The sequence below is a fragment of the Diabrotica undecimpunctata genome, chromosome 2 (genome assembly GCF_040954645.1).
Source record: "Diabrotica undecimpunctata isolate CICGRU chromosome 2, icDiaUnde3, whole genome shotgun sequence".
NCBI classification, from domain to species: Eukaryota; Metazoa; Arthropoda; class Insecta; order Coleoptera; family Chrysomelidae; genus Diabrotica; species Diabrotica undecimpunctata.
Window position 1 is genome coordinate 83,032,086 of NC_092804.1, and position 18,807 is coordinate 83,050,892.

The 18,807-nt window shown below is 33.7% G+C and overlaps 1 protein-coding gene across 2 annotated transcripts in view; it reads left to right on the forward strand.

The window, feature by feature from the left end:
• LOC140433364 (uncharacterized) overlaps positions 1-14,743 on the forward strand; it is a 43,728-nt gene extending 28,985 nt beyond the window's left edge. For both annotated transcript variants that reach the window (XM_072521387.1, XM_072521386.1), the window contains exon 3: positions 14,029-14,743. In XM_072521387.1, coding sequence (XP_072377488.1) covers positions 14,029-14,721 — 693 coding nt within the window. In that variant the 3' untranslated portion in view covers positions 14,722-14,743. The remainder of the gene's footprint in view (positions 1-14,028) is intronic.
• Positions 14,744-18,807: the final 4,064 nt, after the last annotated feature.

Here is an 18,807-nt window from a genome sequence, read left to right on the forward strand (position 1 = left end):
ATAAACTTTCCTTCTGGCAGTGGATATCCTAAAATTGGTGCTATGATTAAATGCTTTTTTAAGGTCTCAAAGGCATTTTGGCAGTCTGTATGCGGTAATCTCTTGCTTCCTCTGCAAGTCGCGTTAATGGCTTCGCGATATCTGCAAACTTCTTAATAAACCTCCGGTAGTAAGTACATAGTCCAAGAAAACTTCTCACTTTATGTTTGTTCATTGGTTCTGGCCATGCCTTAATGGACTCAATTTTTCCCTTATCCACGGCCACTCCTTCTTTACTGACTATATGACCCAGATAACTGACTTTACCTTGAAATAGCTGGCACTTCTTGGGGTTCAATATCAATTGGGCAGCTTCAAGTCGATTAAAAACGTTTCCTAAATTCTTCAGATGATCTCCAAATGTCTCCCCCAAGACGATTATGTCATCTAGATAAAGCAGGCATGTTTTCCAAGATATCCCTTTCAACACATTTTCTATAAGCCTCTCAAATGTCGCAGGAGCATTACAGAGACCAAATGGCATAACGTTGAATTGCCACAATCCAGATCCTGTGGTGAAGGCTGTCTTCTCTTTATCTACTGGGTCCATTTCTACCTGCCAGTATCCAGACTTCAAATCCAAAGTAGGAAACAATTTACTTTCAGCCAATGTGTCCAATGTATCGTCGATCCGAGGCAGAGGATAAATATCTTTCTTAGTAACGTTGTTCAGTAAACGGTAATCCACACAGAACCTCGTCGTTCCGTCTTTCTTCTTAACCAGGACCACCCTAGAGACCCATGGGCTCGTAGAAGGTTCTATGACCCCGTCTTTCTTCATTTCCTGAACGATTGTTTCAGCTTCCTCTCTTTTCGCCTGTGGTAATCGTCGAGCTGTTTGACGAATTGGCTTAGCATTACCAGTATCAATTTTATGCTTAACAACGGTTGTTCTTCCCGTATTTCCTCCTTTCGGTACTAAAATATCACGATACTGCCGAAGAAATTCCCTTAATTTCCTTTTCTCCATCTGATTTAGAGAATGTCCCGCAACTGCAACCATTTGGTCGAATTTGTCGTTTGAATTATCAGATATTGTTGTCTGACGGATTATGGATGTCACAGGTACACAAGTTCCTACTTTTGTCTCTTTCTTGATGGTCACTGGGTAGTCATTGACATTGATAAATCTCACAGGTATTTCTTTAGCCGAAGTCACCAATTCCTTTTCAATTATGATTCCTCGGCCAACCTCGTCGTCATGGTTCCAAGGCTCCATCATAACAGGTGTCCCTTCGTCCACAATTTCCTGTAACGGCGCTACTATGATCGTTTCACTTCTCGCAGGCACGAGTGTATCTTTTTTAACGGTTGTGTTGGGGTAAATCGCTTGGTTTGATAACTCGCTTGCGTAAAACTGATACACTAGTAGACTTTATTTTTATTAAAAGAAACTTACAAAAATCTCGTTACAAAAACTATTTTCACGTTCAACATTAAATCTGTTTCTAACTTCATTGTCTTCTTCTTTTTTTATCTGCTGTCACTTCTCAACTAAAGGTGTGGACAACTGCACTCACTCTCACCGAAACTGCACTTATGTTTTAATTCTCCGTAACATACCGGCCGCCTTGAAACGTGTTAACACTTTCAACTATGTCCTGTGCTTCAGTCGGTAATATACAAAGTTTTGATACGGGTCGTTTAAACATTTTATTGTTTATGCGGACTGTTACCACTTGCACTACTCCATCAGTTCCTGGATGAACTTGTTCGATCTTAGCCATTGGCCAACTTAGGCTTGGAGTCTGTTCATCTATCACTAGGACAATATCTCCTGGTTGGATGGTTCTCTCGGAATGTTGTTTCCACTTGCTTCTGATTTGTAATTCAGCAAGATATTCTCTCTTCCATCTTCTCCAAAAATGCTGGAGAATTTTTTGTAATCGCTCGAAACGCTTGAGACGATTTTCTGGTATCTGACTGACATCTCTGTCTGGCAGCGAAACTAAACTTCTTCCCAGAAGAAGGTGAGCGGGAGTCAAAGGATTTAACTGATAAGGAGAGAATGTTATAGGGCATAAAGGACCTGAATTAAGAATTGATTCGACCTGAACCAGTACTGTGTGAAATTCTTCTAGATTTAAATGTGCTTCTCCCACAACCCTCTTAAAATGAAATTTAAAACTCTTAACCCCGGCTTCCCAGATCCCTCCGAAATTTGGCGCTCTGGAAGGTATGAAATGCCAATCTATTCCTTGCTCGGTGAAGTAACTATTGAATTCTTCCGATATCGCTTGATTTCGTCTAAAAGCAGCTAGAAAACAAGCAGTGGTTAGATCCGAAATCTGTTCCTATATTAATGAAAGGTAAATATTGTGTTATTCGTGTAGCTGGTAATTCTCCCATAATGTAATTACCAGCTACAGGTTTTGCTCTAATGCATGACATACAGTTCCTGACAATTCCCTTGCAAATATTACGTCCAGATATCGGCCAAAACCTTTCTCGAATCGAAGCCAACAACGTAGTTGGCCCACAATGCATCAATCCTTGATGCTCAGATTTTAAAATTAAACGTGTTAGTACATGTTTAAGTGACAAAATTATTGGATATTTTTTATCGTATTCGTAGGTTGACTTCTGCAACCGGCCACCCACTCGGATAATACCATTCTCTAAAAATGGGTTCAAAGATAATAAGGTACTATTGCGTTTCAATCTTAAACCCTTACTTAATCTTTCGAAGTCTTCAGGAAAAGACTCCTTTTGTGCCAAGGTTTCTAATATGTCGAGTGCCTCTCTTAATTCATTACTAGTAAATAAGCCCACTCTTTTTTCCTTATCGCATAAATCTTTCACCTTTAGCCTTAATTGACAATTGAATATAAATCTCGCAATAGACGCTGTTACTCGAATAAGTTTATTCAAATTTGAAAAACGTGTGAACAAATTAAAATTATCAATTAATATTGAGTGATGAGCAGTAGCCTTTTGCTCTGGTAAGCCTTCAAAATTTAGGATTTTACTAGATATAAATTCTTTTAGATCATTTGTAGTTAGCTAACTAGGACCATTCCACCACAAATTTGACATAAGTATCTCATCAACGCTCATACCCCTAGAGACGAGATCCGCGGGATTTTGATCAGTCGCTACAGAATACCAATCACTCACATCTGTTAGTTGTTGAATTTCATTTACACGATTTGCTACAAATAATTTCCACTTACTAGCTGGACCTTTTATCCATGATAATGCTATCTGTGAATCCGAATAAAAATAGCACTTATCAAACTTAATATTTGTAAATCCTTTATTGTTCTCTGTGCCAGCTATGCTAATAGCAACGAAGCACATAGTTCTAATCGCGGTATAGTTAATAACGTTTTAACTGGTGCTACTCTGGATTTTGAACATAAAATTTTGGATATATATTGGCCTGATTGAACTTTACACCTAATATATATACAACAACCATAAGCCTTTTGGCTAGCATCGCCAAATCCATGCAATTCCACAGATACATACGTAGACACTGTGACCATTCTGGGTATGGTAAGATAAGCAATCTTCATTAAGTCGTCCTTGAAATTTAACCATACATTAGAGAGTTTTTGTGCAAGCAAATACGTATACCTAACGTATCTTTTTGACATATAAGCATGCGCATTAATGGTTGAACTAACGTATCTAGATACGTATTACCTAACGTAACGGGCTGGTACGTTACGTTCATACGCATCCCTATCGAGCCGAAGGTAACCGAATGCACAAGGGAATCTTACCCGATTACCAAAATTTCAACATCCACATTTCATAAGCACACGTGGTATGTGTATTTTTACATTTGTGGTTACGTATATTTGTTTGGATTTTTATAAATAAAGGAAAGCAGTAGAAAACGACTTCACTTAATTCAAAAGCGAAATATTTTTAATGGTATCAAAATTAAAGCGGCCGTATAGTGGTGCAAGATGTGGAGAAGAAGGGCATCTTCTATGTCTTCGTCTTCTTCATCATCAATAAAGGCACCTACATTTAATATCGCGTCCATATCAAAAATTAAAAATTGTTCAAAACAATATTTGTTATTTATTTTGAATATCAAAAATAGGGTTAAATGACAAGGACAAGACTGGCACTGACAATTTATTAGTTAATCACTAATTCGGTGAGGGCAATACCATCGTTACGTTACGTGCAGAACAAAAACTCTCAATTTAACGTTCATCTTCTTCGATACGTTACGTTAGGTAGTTACAAAAACTCCCTATTAACTATCTCTTCGGGAAGATTCTCACCCCAATCGGACTGCCCTTGCCATAGTGATTGCATTAATAATTTCAAAACTATTACAATATGACCGAGTAGACCTAGAGGGTCAAAAATCTGCGAAATAGACGACAATATAATGCGTTTCGTGATAGCTTGGTAAGTTTTAAATACTGGCAAGGAATATTTTATGGAATCGGATTCAGAGTCCCATAATATCCCTTATGTCTTGTTCGCCTCTCCATTGTTTATATTTAAGACACTTGATTCCAAGCTCGTATCTACTTGGAATTTTGTCAATAATCGTCTTTTGTTACATAGCCATTTTCTGAGTTGAAATCCTGCACTCGCTAAAATGGATGTAACTTGTGCTTGTAAAGTCAGTAATTCATGCTCACTATCTGCTGATTCTAAGTAATCATCCATATAGAAAGACCATTTTATCGATTCACTCGCTTTAGGATTACTTTTTTCATGTTCACTTGCTAATTGTGTTAGACAGCGTACAGCTAAATAAGGAGCTGAAGCCGTACCGTACGTCACTGTGTTCAGCTGATAACATTTTAAGTCGTCGGCTTCGTTTTGTCTCCAAAATATTCTCTGTAGTTTACGTTGTTCGGGAGATACGTGAATCATTCGATATATCTTTGATATGTCTGCAGTCATAACAAATTGATACTTTCGAAACCGGAGAACTATTGAAAAAAGATCATCTTGCAAGGTCGGTCCCACACATTGTATCTCATTAAGAGACAGACCGGATTCCGATTTCATTGAAGCATCAAATACTATACATATAGTAAGCTAATCGTTGCTCTCCTTCTTCATCAATCGCACTCATATGTCCCGATTGTAAGTACTCTTGCATAAACATATCATAATCGCGTTTTAGCTCGGGATTTTTTAAGAGCCTACTTTCTTGTGAAAAATATTTTTGTAAAGCACTCTTACGTGAATCACCTAGATCTGTTAAATTTTCCTTAAATAGAATCGATACAATGAATTTATTGTCCGCTGATCGCTTAAATGTATTTTTGAAATAAGTTTCGCAATATTGCTCTTCTTCTGAAAGAATCGTTTTTACACTAGAATGAACATCTTCTATCTCCCAGAATTTCAACAATATTTTATCAATAGCCTGCTCCTCTTCTTCTGAAAGAATCGTTTTTACACTAGAATTAACATCTTCTATCTCCCAGAATTTCAACAATATTTTATCAATAGCCTGCTCCTGGCTCAACTCACTGGAAAAATTGCTAGCATGCTTTTCTACCTGGCTAGACGTTGAGCTTATCACGCCGCCCAAGATCCATCCAATTTTGTATCTTGTAGAACAATTTTGCTATCTTCTAATTGAATCCTGTCCAATTGTAATATTTCCCAGAATACAGATGATCCTATTAACAGATCAATTTCTCTCGCTCGATTGTAAGTATGGTCATCCAATTTAATATCCTTTGGTATTTTTAAAATGTTTTTATTAAATGAGGTAGTAGGTAGCTTGTCGGTAATATTTTCTAACACTAAACAATCAATAATTGAATTGAAATCGCTTCTACAAGAAGATATACTTAGCTTCACTCGATTATTTAACTTGGATATCGCTTGCCCTACTCCTATTATTTTAAAATTAACCGACTCCATACTTATATTTAATTTTTCACAAAATCTCCTTGTTACAAAGTTGCTTTGTGATCCATTGTCTAACAGAGCCCTACACTCATGTACATTGCCTTGGCTGTCCTTAATATTGACCAAGGCTGTTGACAGAAGCACTTGTGATGTCATAATTTTCTCGCTAAAACAAGTATGACTACTTTCTACTTGTGTATTGTTATGATTTTCACATGTACTTTGTAATGTTCGATTGTCATTGTTAATAGTTCTACAATTATCGCTAGATTGTTTATGATTATTATTTTCCCTTGTATTATCGCTAGATGCCGTAGTATCCCTAGAACTATCGACATGTAGAAGACTGTTATGTCGACCTCCGCAAGCTTTACAACCTGAATGCTTACAACTCATTATGTCATGTCCTGGTCTCAAACAATTCTTACATAGATTTAATTTAGCTGGGGATAAGTTTAAAAACTTTTCACATCGAAAAATAGTATGTTTTCCTTTACAAAAATAACAAGTTACCGCACCTGATCCCGCTTGATAAGTACTTACAAATGCATTCCTTTTATTGTTATTGAATTTGTTATTAAAACCTTTAAATTGAACTTTTTCTTTTGTATTATCATGAACTACATTTGAAACTTCAAGCTTCCCTAATAATTCACATCTTTGTTTTAAGAATTTATTAAAATCAATCATTGTCGGCAAATCGCCCTCAATTCTAAATAGTTCCCATTCTCTACGAGTATATTTATCTAACTTGTTAGTAAACAAATAAATCAATAACCTATCCCACATGTTTACATTCTCTCCTAAAACTTGCAATGCTCGCAAATTCTTAGTGAAGCTATCATAAAATGATCTCAAACTTACATGACTTTCTTTTTGTATAACAGGATATTTAAATAATTCTTTTATATGACTATGGATTAATGAACTCGTTTGATCATACCTATCTTTTAACAAATCCCAGGCTATTATATAATTATTTTCGGAAACTGAAATTGATTCTATAAGCCCTAATGCTTCACCACTCAAACATGATCGTAGATAATAAAATTTTTTAATATTAGACAATGTACTGTTATCGTCAACTAAGGCTTTAAATGAATCTCTGAACTCTATCTATTGTTGAAAACTGTCACTGAATTTTGGCAATTTTATCGCGGGCAAATCGACAGCTCTTGAGCGATTTTGTTGAATCGGAGCATCGCATAAATTATAACCTAAAGAGACTGCACTATTGCTATTAGTATAAAATTTATTCAGTTTTGACTTCATATTACTTATTAGTGCAAAGTATAATTTTTCAAAGCATTCCCTCTCGTCCTCGTGCTCTTGTAATCCAGTTTCTGCCGTCTCAGTTAATTCTATTGCTTCTTGCTTAATATTAACTTCTGCGTATAAACCTTCGACTTTGTCCAACCTTACTTCTAATTCTTTGGCGGTTCTATCGTCTAAATTCGCCGAAAGATTCTCGAAAAATTTACTCTGCCTAGACAGTTGACCTTTTAATATGTCTCTTTCCCTTATTAATCTGTTAATTTCAGAATTCATCTTAGTACTAGTTCAACTCAAATAAAACTCATTTCGAAATATAGGAAATGTATGGTAACGGTAAATTAAATGGAAATTATAAGGAAAAACTCACCTTTGTTGAGGTTAATTTACACGTGTTTCTAATCGCTTGCACTGGTTTTTCTCACTATTCGTCTCGTTTTACCAAAAAATGGTAAATCGCTTGGTTTGATAACTCGCCTGCGTAAAACTGATACAATAGTAGACTTTATTTTTATTAAAAGAAACTTACAAAAATCTCGTTACAAAAACTATTTTCACGCTCAACATTAAATATGTTTCTAACTTCATTGTCTTCTTCTTTTTTCATCTGCTGTCACTTCTCAACTAAAGGTGTGGACAACTGCACCCACTTTCACCGAAACTGCACTTATGTTTTAATTCTCCGCAACAGGTTGCTTGCACAGTGTTGTCATCATGTGGATGAAGAAATACCTCCTCGTTACCAAGTGGATTACCTTATTCTTAAAATCCAATTGGTGCTTACATGAACTTCGTACGTGTCCTATTTCGTCACAATTCCAGCATCTTATGCTTACGACTTATACTTAAACAAGCTAATTTTGGCAACATTGCCATTCATTCATCCTCTAATGGTAAACAGCGTTAAGAGACAGATTCAACGGTATGCTATGTATTTTAGAGGTGAGTCATGTACGTTTTGATCGTTATCGAAAGTGACCCGTTCTTCATAAACAAGTAACTTTGATTGTTTAACAATAGTTTCAAATAAGTGAGTACATAAACAAACATATTGGCTATTATCGTTTATGTGTATATGTATTGAAGTGAAAGCAACTAACGAAGGATATATTTATTATAACTTGAAAAATAATTTAAACAATACAAATAGTAAATAGTACTTACATTTACATTACACATTATTATTAAATCGCAAATCGCCTAAATTGACATTTACAAACAAAAGTTTTTCCACTTTACTTGTTGTTATCTGTGTTCTTCTTTTATTTAAAATTAAACCAGATTTTGAACATGTCTTCACAAGGAACAGATGTTGCTACAATATTACAATATTTTATGAATATAGTGGTTAAATTAGGATATACTAGGCGATGGTTTTTCTACCACTGTAATAGACAGTTCCAATCTTCGTTCGAATTTTTTCTGTGTAATATATCATCAGACAAATACATGTCAACTTCTTTTATAGCTCTCGATACAGATGTACGTTTAGATGAGTCCGATTAATTCATCAAAAATACACCATGGACTTAGATCACCTTTATCGGTTTCTTTTTCTTGTACTGGTTGATTTTCAATAGTACAATCTTCTTTTTCTTTAATTATAAAAGTAACCCGCTTCTTAACTCTTTCTTTTGTTTTTTAGCCTTATTTTTATCAGAAAATCCCTGCATTTTAAATCCTTATTTGTCGTCAACGAATCTGCGGTTTCTCACTGGAAAGCCAACTAGTTGATGGTTGATTCAAAAAAACTACGTTTTGTGTAGACGTAAACACAGGAGCAACGAACACTTTACGTCGACGAGGACGATTAGATGATCTGAGAGACTACTACAAAACTAAAAATAACATGCGACTCTTTCGGGCCGGTGGACAGTCGGGCGATCGGTTGACGTTGAAAATAAAATAACTAGGTATTCTGATTAATGAATGAGTTTCGATTTTCGATTAATCTGCATTTGCGATTTCAAATCTTTATTGATAGTTTGTCAAAGGATTTATTTAAAAATTGTTTACCTAGTATAAGAATAATAATTTTATTTTCAAAAAATGCACATTTGTAGAAGATGCAGCTTTTATGCTCCACTTTCTGAATATTGCAATGATTAAAACTTCTGATGCATTTCTGTCCGTTCCGACTACTTCTACTACAAGTACTGACATACTGCCACCGCCAACCAAGTGTCAAAAGGTGATGGATACTTCCATTAATAAAAAGATTAGTTTAGAACAAATGATACAAATATATATGGATTTACTAAACCTATGCAAAGACTCGTTTCATCCGTTTTCCATAGTTGAAGAAAGAGCTTTTAAAAAGTTTGCAAGGTGGATTACTGGATATAAACTGAAAACAAGAAAAACTTTGTCAGGTTCATTACTTTAGGAATGTTATATCAAAACTGAGCAAACTGATAATGCCTCAAATATGGTCAAAGCTATTAAAGATGTTTTGGGATGAAAACATTTAAATTGTTTTGCTCATACGTTAAATTTATTGGTGAAGGACACATGTTATCGTGTATAAATAGATAAAATAAAAAAAGTCGTTTTTTATACATTTCGACAAAAAAACACATTTCAAAAAAAGTACCTTATTTCCAGAAAAGCTTTTAAAGTATAAATTACAACATAATAAAGTTCCCAAACGGCCAATCCAAGACGTGGAAACTTCACCTATTACATGTTAAAAAGAATGACCGAGTTAGAAGAGGCAATCCGTTTCACATTGGTATTAGTTAATATAGACTTGCCAAATCTAAATAATGAAGACTGGATTATTTGTTCTCAACTTTTCCAAATTTTACGGCCTTTTGAAGAAATAACAAGTACAATGAGTGGCCAAAAATACTTGAAGGGCAGTTCAGTGAGGTCGACGTTGTTCCATTAATTTCAAGAAGTCGTCTGTCATCTATTTATTTTTGGTCATTAGGTTTTTTTCTATAATCCTTGGTTTTTAAATTCACTCCATCGTTCTTCTGGATCTTCTGGTTGTTCTCCGATGTTTTTTATTCTATTGTTAAATTCTTTTTTAATGTTATGTTTTATGTTTATATCGTCAAAGTTGAGTACATTGGTTTTTGTCGCTGAATTCGTTTTAACCTTAGTTTAATATCTACTACAAGTGGTTGATGATCAGATCCAATATCTGCCCCAGGAAATGTAGTGACTTTTTTGACGGCATTTCGGAAACGCTCATTTACAAGTATATAGTCTATTTGATTTCTTGAAGACTCGGGGTTATTGCCATCATCAAATGGGGCTTTCCAAGTGTATAGTCGTCGCTTGGGTAGTTTATACCAGGTGTTTGCAATGATCATATCAATTTATATTTAAATGGGAATAAGCCACAATTAAAGGTTAAAATACGTTTATTGACGTTTCAATTTCCACTTCGGAAATCGTTCTCAAAATACAAACATTAGTAAATTAAACAAATTTTGTTTTTTGTTACTTAGTGAAAAATTCTTCTAATAATTTAATTTTATCTGACTCATCTATATTGATATTATTATATATATTATATATATACTCATCTATATTATTTCTAAACAAAATTTAAAACCCTCAGTATGGTGGAGGTATGTAGATGATGTATTCTCAATATGGCCTCATGGATCAGAGTTGTTGGACACATTCCTAAATGATATAAACGATAAAGAAGAGACAATAACATTTACCATGGAAAAGGAATATAATAACACATTACCTTTTCTGGATGTTTTAATCTCTAAGAACGATACTGGATATGAAACTCAGGTGTATAGAAAACCAACACACACCAACAGATATTTAAATTTCAAATCAAATCACAATATTAATATTAAAAAGGGAATTATTAAATCCTTATACGATAGAGCCAAAATTACTTGTTCTAACGAAAATTCGTTCTTGGAGGAAAAACATTTGTTAACATCTGTTTTATTAAAAAATTATTATCCTTTATTGTTTATAAATAAGGAATTTTCAACAATCGATCGAATAGAACAAAAGAACTTAGAACGAGATCCTACAGCATATGCAAGGAATAATACGGGGAAAATAACAATACCATATATAAAAGGATTATCGGAAAAGCTTAAAAGGATAGGAAATAAATTCAACATTTCAACAACATTTAAAACAACAAACACGTTGAGATCTATCTTTTTCAAAACCAAACCTAACAATGAACAAGAAAGGACAAAGAATTGCATTTATAAAATACTTTGTGAATGCGATCAGTTTTATTTAGGTGAAACATCAAGACCATTAAATGTTAGAATAAGTGAACATCAATCCTATATTAAAAATAGAGAATTTGATAGATCTCAAATCTGTAAACACGCATGGGATAATGAACATAGGGTTCAATGGAATGATTCAAATATAGTCCTAAAAGAAACGGATGGTAGAAAGAGAAAAATCAAAGAAGCGGCTCTAATTATGATAAATGAGACCAATTGTGTCGCGAATTCCTCGGCAGAATGTAGTAGGATCTGGTTACCCATATTGAAAGAGGAAGTTATTAAAAGGAAAATACCAGTATTGGTAAGTCAGTAACATATAGAGAATACATCATTTATGTTTTTTAAATAACAAACATATAAAATCGGAACTTGGTGTTTATTGAAGGTAAACTAAATGCACGATCAAATACTTACCATGCCGGGATAGTATTATGAGGTTTTTTCCTGGTTTTTCCCTCATAATTTACTATGGAATCACTAACAGGAGAATTTTACTGTCATCATGGCATGTATTTGTCTTTTTAAAGACGAATTACATGTTATGATTTTTTCTGACGGATATTCTCAAGTTAAAGTTGATTTCATGTAATGGAATGAACTATCTTATAAGTAAAGTCGTCCCAGGAACGCAACTCAACAATATTGGCAATATCATTTTAAAGTCGTCTACTTTAAAATGTATAAGGTATGTCTGAATTGTCAATATAGATGAGTCAGATAAAATTAAATTATTAGGAGAATTTTTCACTAAGTAACAAAAAACAAAATTTGTTTGATTTACTAACGTTTGTATTTTGAGAACGATTTCCGAAGTGGAAATTGAAACGTCAATAAACGTATTTTAACCTTTAATTGTGGCTTATTCCCATTTAAATATAAATTAATTTAAAATGCCACAAGAAAATAGCTTCAGAACAATATTATGATCATATCGTTTTCTTTACAAAATTCATACAATCTCTGTCCTCTATCGTTAGTTGCCCTAACCTAAACCATAAGGACCTACAGTCTGACCTGGTCGACCTTCCCCAATTTTTGCGTTGAAGTCGCCTATAATATATAAAATTTCGTGTTTATTAAGTTTCTGTAGATGTCTTGGATCTGATCATACAACTTCTCGACTTCATCGTCATATTCACTATCTGCAGTCAGGGCATAGATTTAAAGTAGGTTAGTTTTAAATGGTTGAGTATTTATTTGGAGTAATATTATTCTATCCGAGACTGGTACGAAATTGGTCACATACTTACTCAGTTCTGATGTTACTAATATACCTACACAATTTTTGTGTTAAGAAGCGTTAAGAAAGAGTTAGGAAGCTGGTTACTTCTATAATTAAAGAAAAAGAAGATTGTACTATTAAAAATCAACCAGTACAAGAAAAAGAAACCGATAAAAATGACTTAAGTGGTATATTTTTGATGAATTAATTGGACATGACCCATCTAAACGTACACCTGTATCGAGAGCTATATAAGAAGTCGACATGTATTTGTCTGATGATATATTACCCAGAAAAAATTCGAACGGAGATTGGAACTGTCCATTACAGTGTTGGAAAAACCATCGCCATGTATATCCTAACTTAACCACTATATTCATAAAATATTGTAATATTGTAGCCATCTGTTCCTTGTGAACACCTGTTCAAAATCTGGTTTAATTTTAAATAAAAGAAGAACACGGTTAACAACAAGTAAAGTGGAAAAACCTATGTTTTTATATGTCAATTAAGACCATTCGCGATGTAATAATAACGTGTAATGTAAATGTAAGTACGATTTACTATTTGTATTGTTTAATTTATTTTTCAAGTTATAATAAATATATCCTTCATTAGTTTCTTTCACTTCAATACATATACACATTAACGATAATAGCCAATATGTTTGTTTATGTACTCTCTTACTGAAAACTACTGTTAAACAATCAACTAGTTTGAGAATAATTTAACTATAGTTACTTGTTTACGAAAAACGGTTCAGTTGCGTTAACGATAAAAACGTCAACGACCCACCTCTACTCGTTACCACAGTTTTAAAATCAACCGCGATGTTGCCAAAAAATTTTGTATGAAGCTTTTTTATTGTAGCGTCATAATGCAGTTTATTATTTTTATTGGGAATAAGGCACAATGTGACTTTAAAATAAGCTTATTTTGATGTTTAAATTTCCAAATCGGAAATCGTACTTAAAATACGAAACATGAATAAATTTTATTTATATAAAACGATTTCCGAAACAACAGGTCAAATAAAACCAATAGGTTTGGCAACGTTGAACTTCCTCTTTTATATTATTTCCACTAATGCATTTTCGACAATATAAAGGGCGGACCTAATATACCTCTCTCTTTTTAAACAGGTGTTTCTCACTCCATCTTACGTAAGGTCCATACCGACCATAAACTTTTACCTATACTGTATATATGGATGCAGATATAAATACTGATTTGGATTTTAGAAATAGTTTTATTTTATTCTTTTTTCAAGCCATATCGTTTCAATCTTATTTGGGGCCATAAATATTAGGCCGTGCTGCATAATCGTAAAGCCACATCTTCTATATTTATTTTTTTTTATTTTGGGTCGTTTAATCTTTCCGTTTCTGTATTTAATTTAATTTTTTTTGTATTTTTCAGGCATTCTCTGATCAAGAGGTTAGTGCTGAACTTACTGATTATGAGAAGAAAACATTATTAAGTGTTATTAACTGTACTAAAGTTACCCTTGGATCTCTATCAAAAAGCAAGCTAGCTCTAACAGAAGAAGATTGTGAAACTAACACTCATACTGAAAGTCAAGATTATAATTTAGCTGGGGATTTATTATTAGATAATGTAAAAGAAACGGACGAGGGACATTTATTCGAAAATTCTTTTATAAATACTATCAATGTAGCTGATGATTCTTTAAACACAAACGAAAATCGCACTTCATCAAAATATTATACATTCCACCTTAATCCTATAGCAAGAAGGAAGGAGACGAAGGTTCATGTTTATCCTGCTAATCATGAATATTTGGAACCCATCGAGGTGTCTTCGAGTAACTACCGGCGAAGTTCCTCTAGTTATATCTCACCAGTAACTCATCTTCCATCTCGCTATAACCAAATAACCACGGATCGTATAAAGATGTATCTACCAAAAGATTATGACTTAAAGGTTGGGCACAGAACAAACCAAAACAATTCATACATAGAAGTTCTCGATCCTGCCGAAAGTAGATCTCGTTCAGAAAAAGATAACACTAAAAAGGGACCTAATAGTGTTTGTGATTTTGTGTTGTATTTATGCGGGTTTTCCTGCTTTTTAGGTTGTAAAAAAAAATAAAGTTTTCCTATGTACAACTAAAGCCTTTATATAATTATATTTAAAGTATATTTAAACCCTTTAAATAATTTTGAAGTACTTTTGAATACTTTCTATCGCTCGGAATGCCTGTAAATTTTTGCACGTATTCGAATCAATCTCACGCATGACCGAGACGATTGCATTGTAATACGCATGCCTATTACTCAGATCTTCTATTTATATAATACATACTATTTTTTTAGAATAGGGGAAAGTGCTCAACGGTGGGATAATTTATTTGTATTCACAAAATTTCATCAATGAATTATCTGAAATGGACTAAGCCTTATATAATACATATTTAACACTAGTTTAAACTCCTAATAGTTCAGCAAATTAACGACATTGAGCAAATTAACAAGACTGAAACATGGTGTGTTCAAGAGTAAGGCAATAGTACATTGTATCACCCAGGTAGAAAATTAACACTGTTACAACAGATATTACTATATTTTTGAATGTACTAAGAAATACAAAGAGGAAAAAACAAAAGTAACATAATTATATTTCATTAAAAATAATTAAGGGGTAACTGAACATATATATTTGATAAGGGCAAATTTAATTACTTTAACTAAAAAAATTAAACGGAAAACACATCACTGCTCAAATAATTGCAATACATTAAACTCATCGTAAATTTATAAGCCAAAATTTAGTTTGAAAATCAAATGTGAATTTTGCCTTTTCGTTTGACCAAAAACGTTTGGTTGACGTAATATGGCCTTAATATTTGCGTTTGGGACCAAGGAAACTTCTCTTGATTAATTAGTTTGCATAGGAAACTTATTTCTGTTTCCTGCAGACCTTCCTTTACAACTTTACCTACGTAGTAAATATCGGATTCTTTTGTTTCAAATTGAACTAAGATGAAGTCATTGCTCTCTGGTGGTCTATCTAATGTACGTAAAAGCAATTCTATACAGTCATTTTCCTCCAATTCATCTGAGATATCTGCGTAGTTATCATCTGTGGAGAGGTCTAAACTAGACTCATCCTCTGAAGTTTCGTGTTGGTATTGTGATTTGCTTCGTTTTTTATTCTTTTCTCTCTTCACTGGTTTTACAAATTTTCTAATGATTCTTTGCTTCTATTTTTCCAATTTCTCTTGCCTTTTTAAAAATTGTTCTTCAATCTCCATTTCTTCGGGCGTATCAGTTGCTATCATGCACTTTCCTTTTTTTCTTCGTCTTTTTGTTGTCTGGTCACTTCATCAATGAAAACCATTGCTGGAGGAAGCCAATTTCCCGCTGCACTGACAATCATACAGGTAGTGACCAGTACGCCCTTCTCTCCAGAAGTAATTTTGTTTACTTGCTTTGAACCTCTTTCTGCTAAAAATTTAATTTGATGTTTTTGTTGTGTTATGGTTGCCGTTTGGTATGGTGAAAATGAAGACAATGCTTACCAACAGGGACCTTCAGTTGCATCTCAGATTGAGGGCTCTAAGATGTTACATATTTTCTATCTTACTATACGGAATGGAAGCTTGGACATTGAAGAAACAACACATAAGGAAAATAGAAGCGTTCGAAATGTGGTGTTACAGAAGAATATTAAAAATTCAGTGGGTTCAAAGGATTACCAATGCTGAGGTACTACGACGTCTAAATAAGGAGTTAGAAATTATGAACAGCATAAAAAGAAGAAAACTAGAATATTTAGGTCACATAACCAGAGGAGAAAAATATGAGCTGCTGAGAATTATTATGCAAGGAAGGATCCAAGGAAGAAGAAGCATAGGAAGAAGACGCATCTCCTGGCTGAAGAACCTTAGAGAATGGTTTAACTGTAGTTCACTACAACTTTTCAGAGCAGCAGCCAACAAAGTGACCATAGCCGTTATGATATCCAACCTCCGATAGGAGATGGAACTTTAAGAAGAAGAAGGTTGCCGTTTCATTGAGATTAAAAACTCTTGTCCCATTAGCGAATCGTTCATTTCTTTGGTAACAAGCATGTAGCATATTAAAAAATATTCGTACATTTGCCTCAATGAACCCAATCGCTCGAGCCAAACTGCATCCCTCAGGCATCCTTAATGATAGGCGAGGGTTTCGCCTTTTAAAACCTCTCATTCATTTTTTTCCAGCAAGTTTCCTAATCTTCCAACTTTCAGGCATCTCAACGTTATTGACTTCAGCTATTTCGTAGGCTAGTTGCCTGCATTCTAAAACGGAAAGTCGATAAAACATTTTAGCACAAACAATTATATAATACGCTAACATATCTTCCTGCTCTTTGTCGAAAATTCGTCGTATATCATATCTTGGCTGCATACAGATTGGTTCTTGAGTATTTTTTGTTTTTGTACGTATCGGTGTAATATTTGATATTGCCTACTTCTCTCAGTGGTTGTCCAGCAATTACCATAGCAACCGCGTCTCGCCAACCGCCTCTTGCATAACCGATGGTTCATGCTTTTCAGCTTTCGTTTTTGGACGACTACTCATTTTTTAAATCTGAAATTAAATAATTTACTCTATTATTTTTCTATGCCAAGTGCAAAATGTATATATTTGTATATTTACAATACGCCCTACAGTGAGACATGTCCCACTGTAGGACGTGGCACTTTGTCCCAGTGTTGGAAACTGTGTATACCATCAGTTAAAAAAATTGTACGTTCTTAATTTTTAACATTATATAAAGAATTTTTCCAAAAGTCTACCCTTTAATAACCATTTTTACTCACATAGTTGCGATACAGCTCCTTACTATTTAAATATACAATGCACAGCAACCAAAAATTGGAAAAAAAATACTCACGTTTTCCACTTTAGCTCACTCGAAGCACCTTGCGGCACACCCCTCAAACGTTAGAACAGAACTGAGTCAGAGCATAATATAAAAAGAAATAGTATGGACACTCAACAAGCGGGAAAAGTACGCGCATCATTTAGCGCAGGCCATATCGCCACATTGAAAACAGTCCGAACGCTAGTGACATCCGACTGGTATTAATGTGACGTGTAGTCATCTGTCGTGATTTGTTTGTTTATTTCTTTGTCGTCGAGTTTTATTTTTCGTTTAATTAAGTCTAAAAATAGTTCTTTTTAGAACTAAATTGTATTATCAAATTTCAACTTAGTATATTATATACATATATATTAGTTTTGTGGTTTCCAAGAGATATTTGTATATTTGTAACTTCATTATGCCTGGAGACCATTGAGCTGTGAACACTTGCAAAAATTCGCGTTCCAAGACGGGAGGTACATTTTTACGTTTCCCAAGGATCCTCAAAGGTATGTATTTCTGTTTGTCAATATCCGTAACTAATAAACGTAAATTACAAGTTTAAATGATTAAAGACTGGTTCATTTTTGTAGATTCCTATTGGTTGCTCTACCTCTACAACTATTAAAATAATATTTGTGTACTTACCTGTTATATATATATATATATATATATATATATATATATATATATATATATATATATAGAAAAGAAATTTAATCTTTGCAGATAAGTTAAATAGTAAACTCTTAAATATTGGGGAAATCTGCAAGAAAGACTCTAATGAGTATCAATTGTTTCGCCGAACGTTTTCGCCAAAGAGAATTAATTTGGCTTCTTCAGGACTGAAACGAGAATAAATTATAATTAGCTACCATATATTATTTATTAAAACATTATTGATCTTACCGTAACTTAGAATTGTAGAGTTAGAATATTAAAAAACTTTGCTAGTAACATAGTGGTGTTTTTTGTTACTATGTGCAAAAACCCTAGATCAGCCCTAACAATTAATAATCTTTATTTTAAGATAAAAGATAAGACTCCCATAGATAGGCTTAGTAACATTGTCTACAACATTCCATGTCTCTCTTGCAACAATTCCTACATTGGTCAAACATCTCAATTATTGAAATCACGTATTACACTACACAAAAGTGATTCTCGACTTCACCCTGACCGTTGTGCATTAGCCAAACATGTCCATTCCACTGGTCATCTCATGGACTATACGAACACTACAATTCTCCACCGTGAGAACAATAAATCTAAAAGAGAGTTCATTGAAATGTCTTATATTTTCCTTAACGATTTCTCCATTAATGT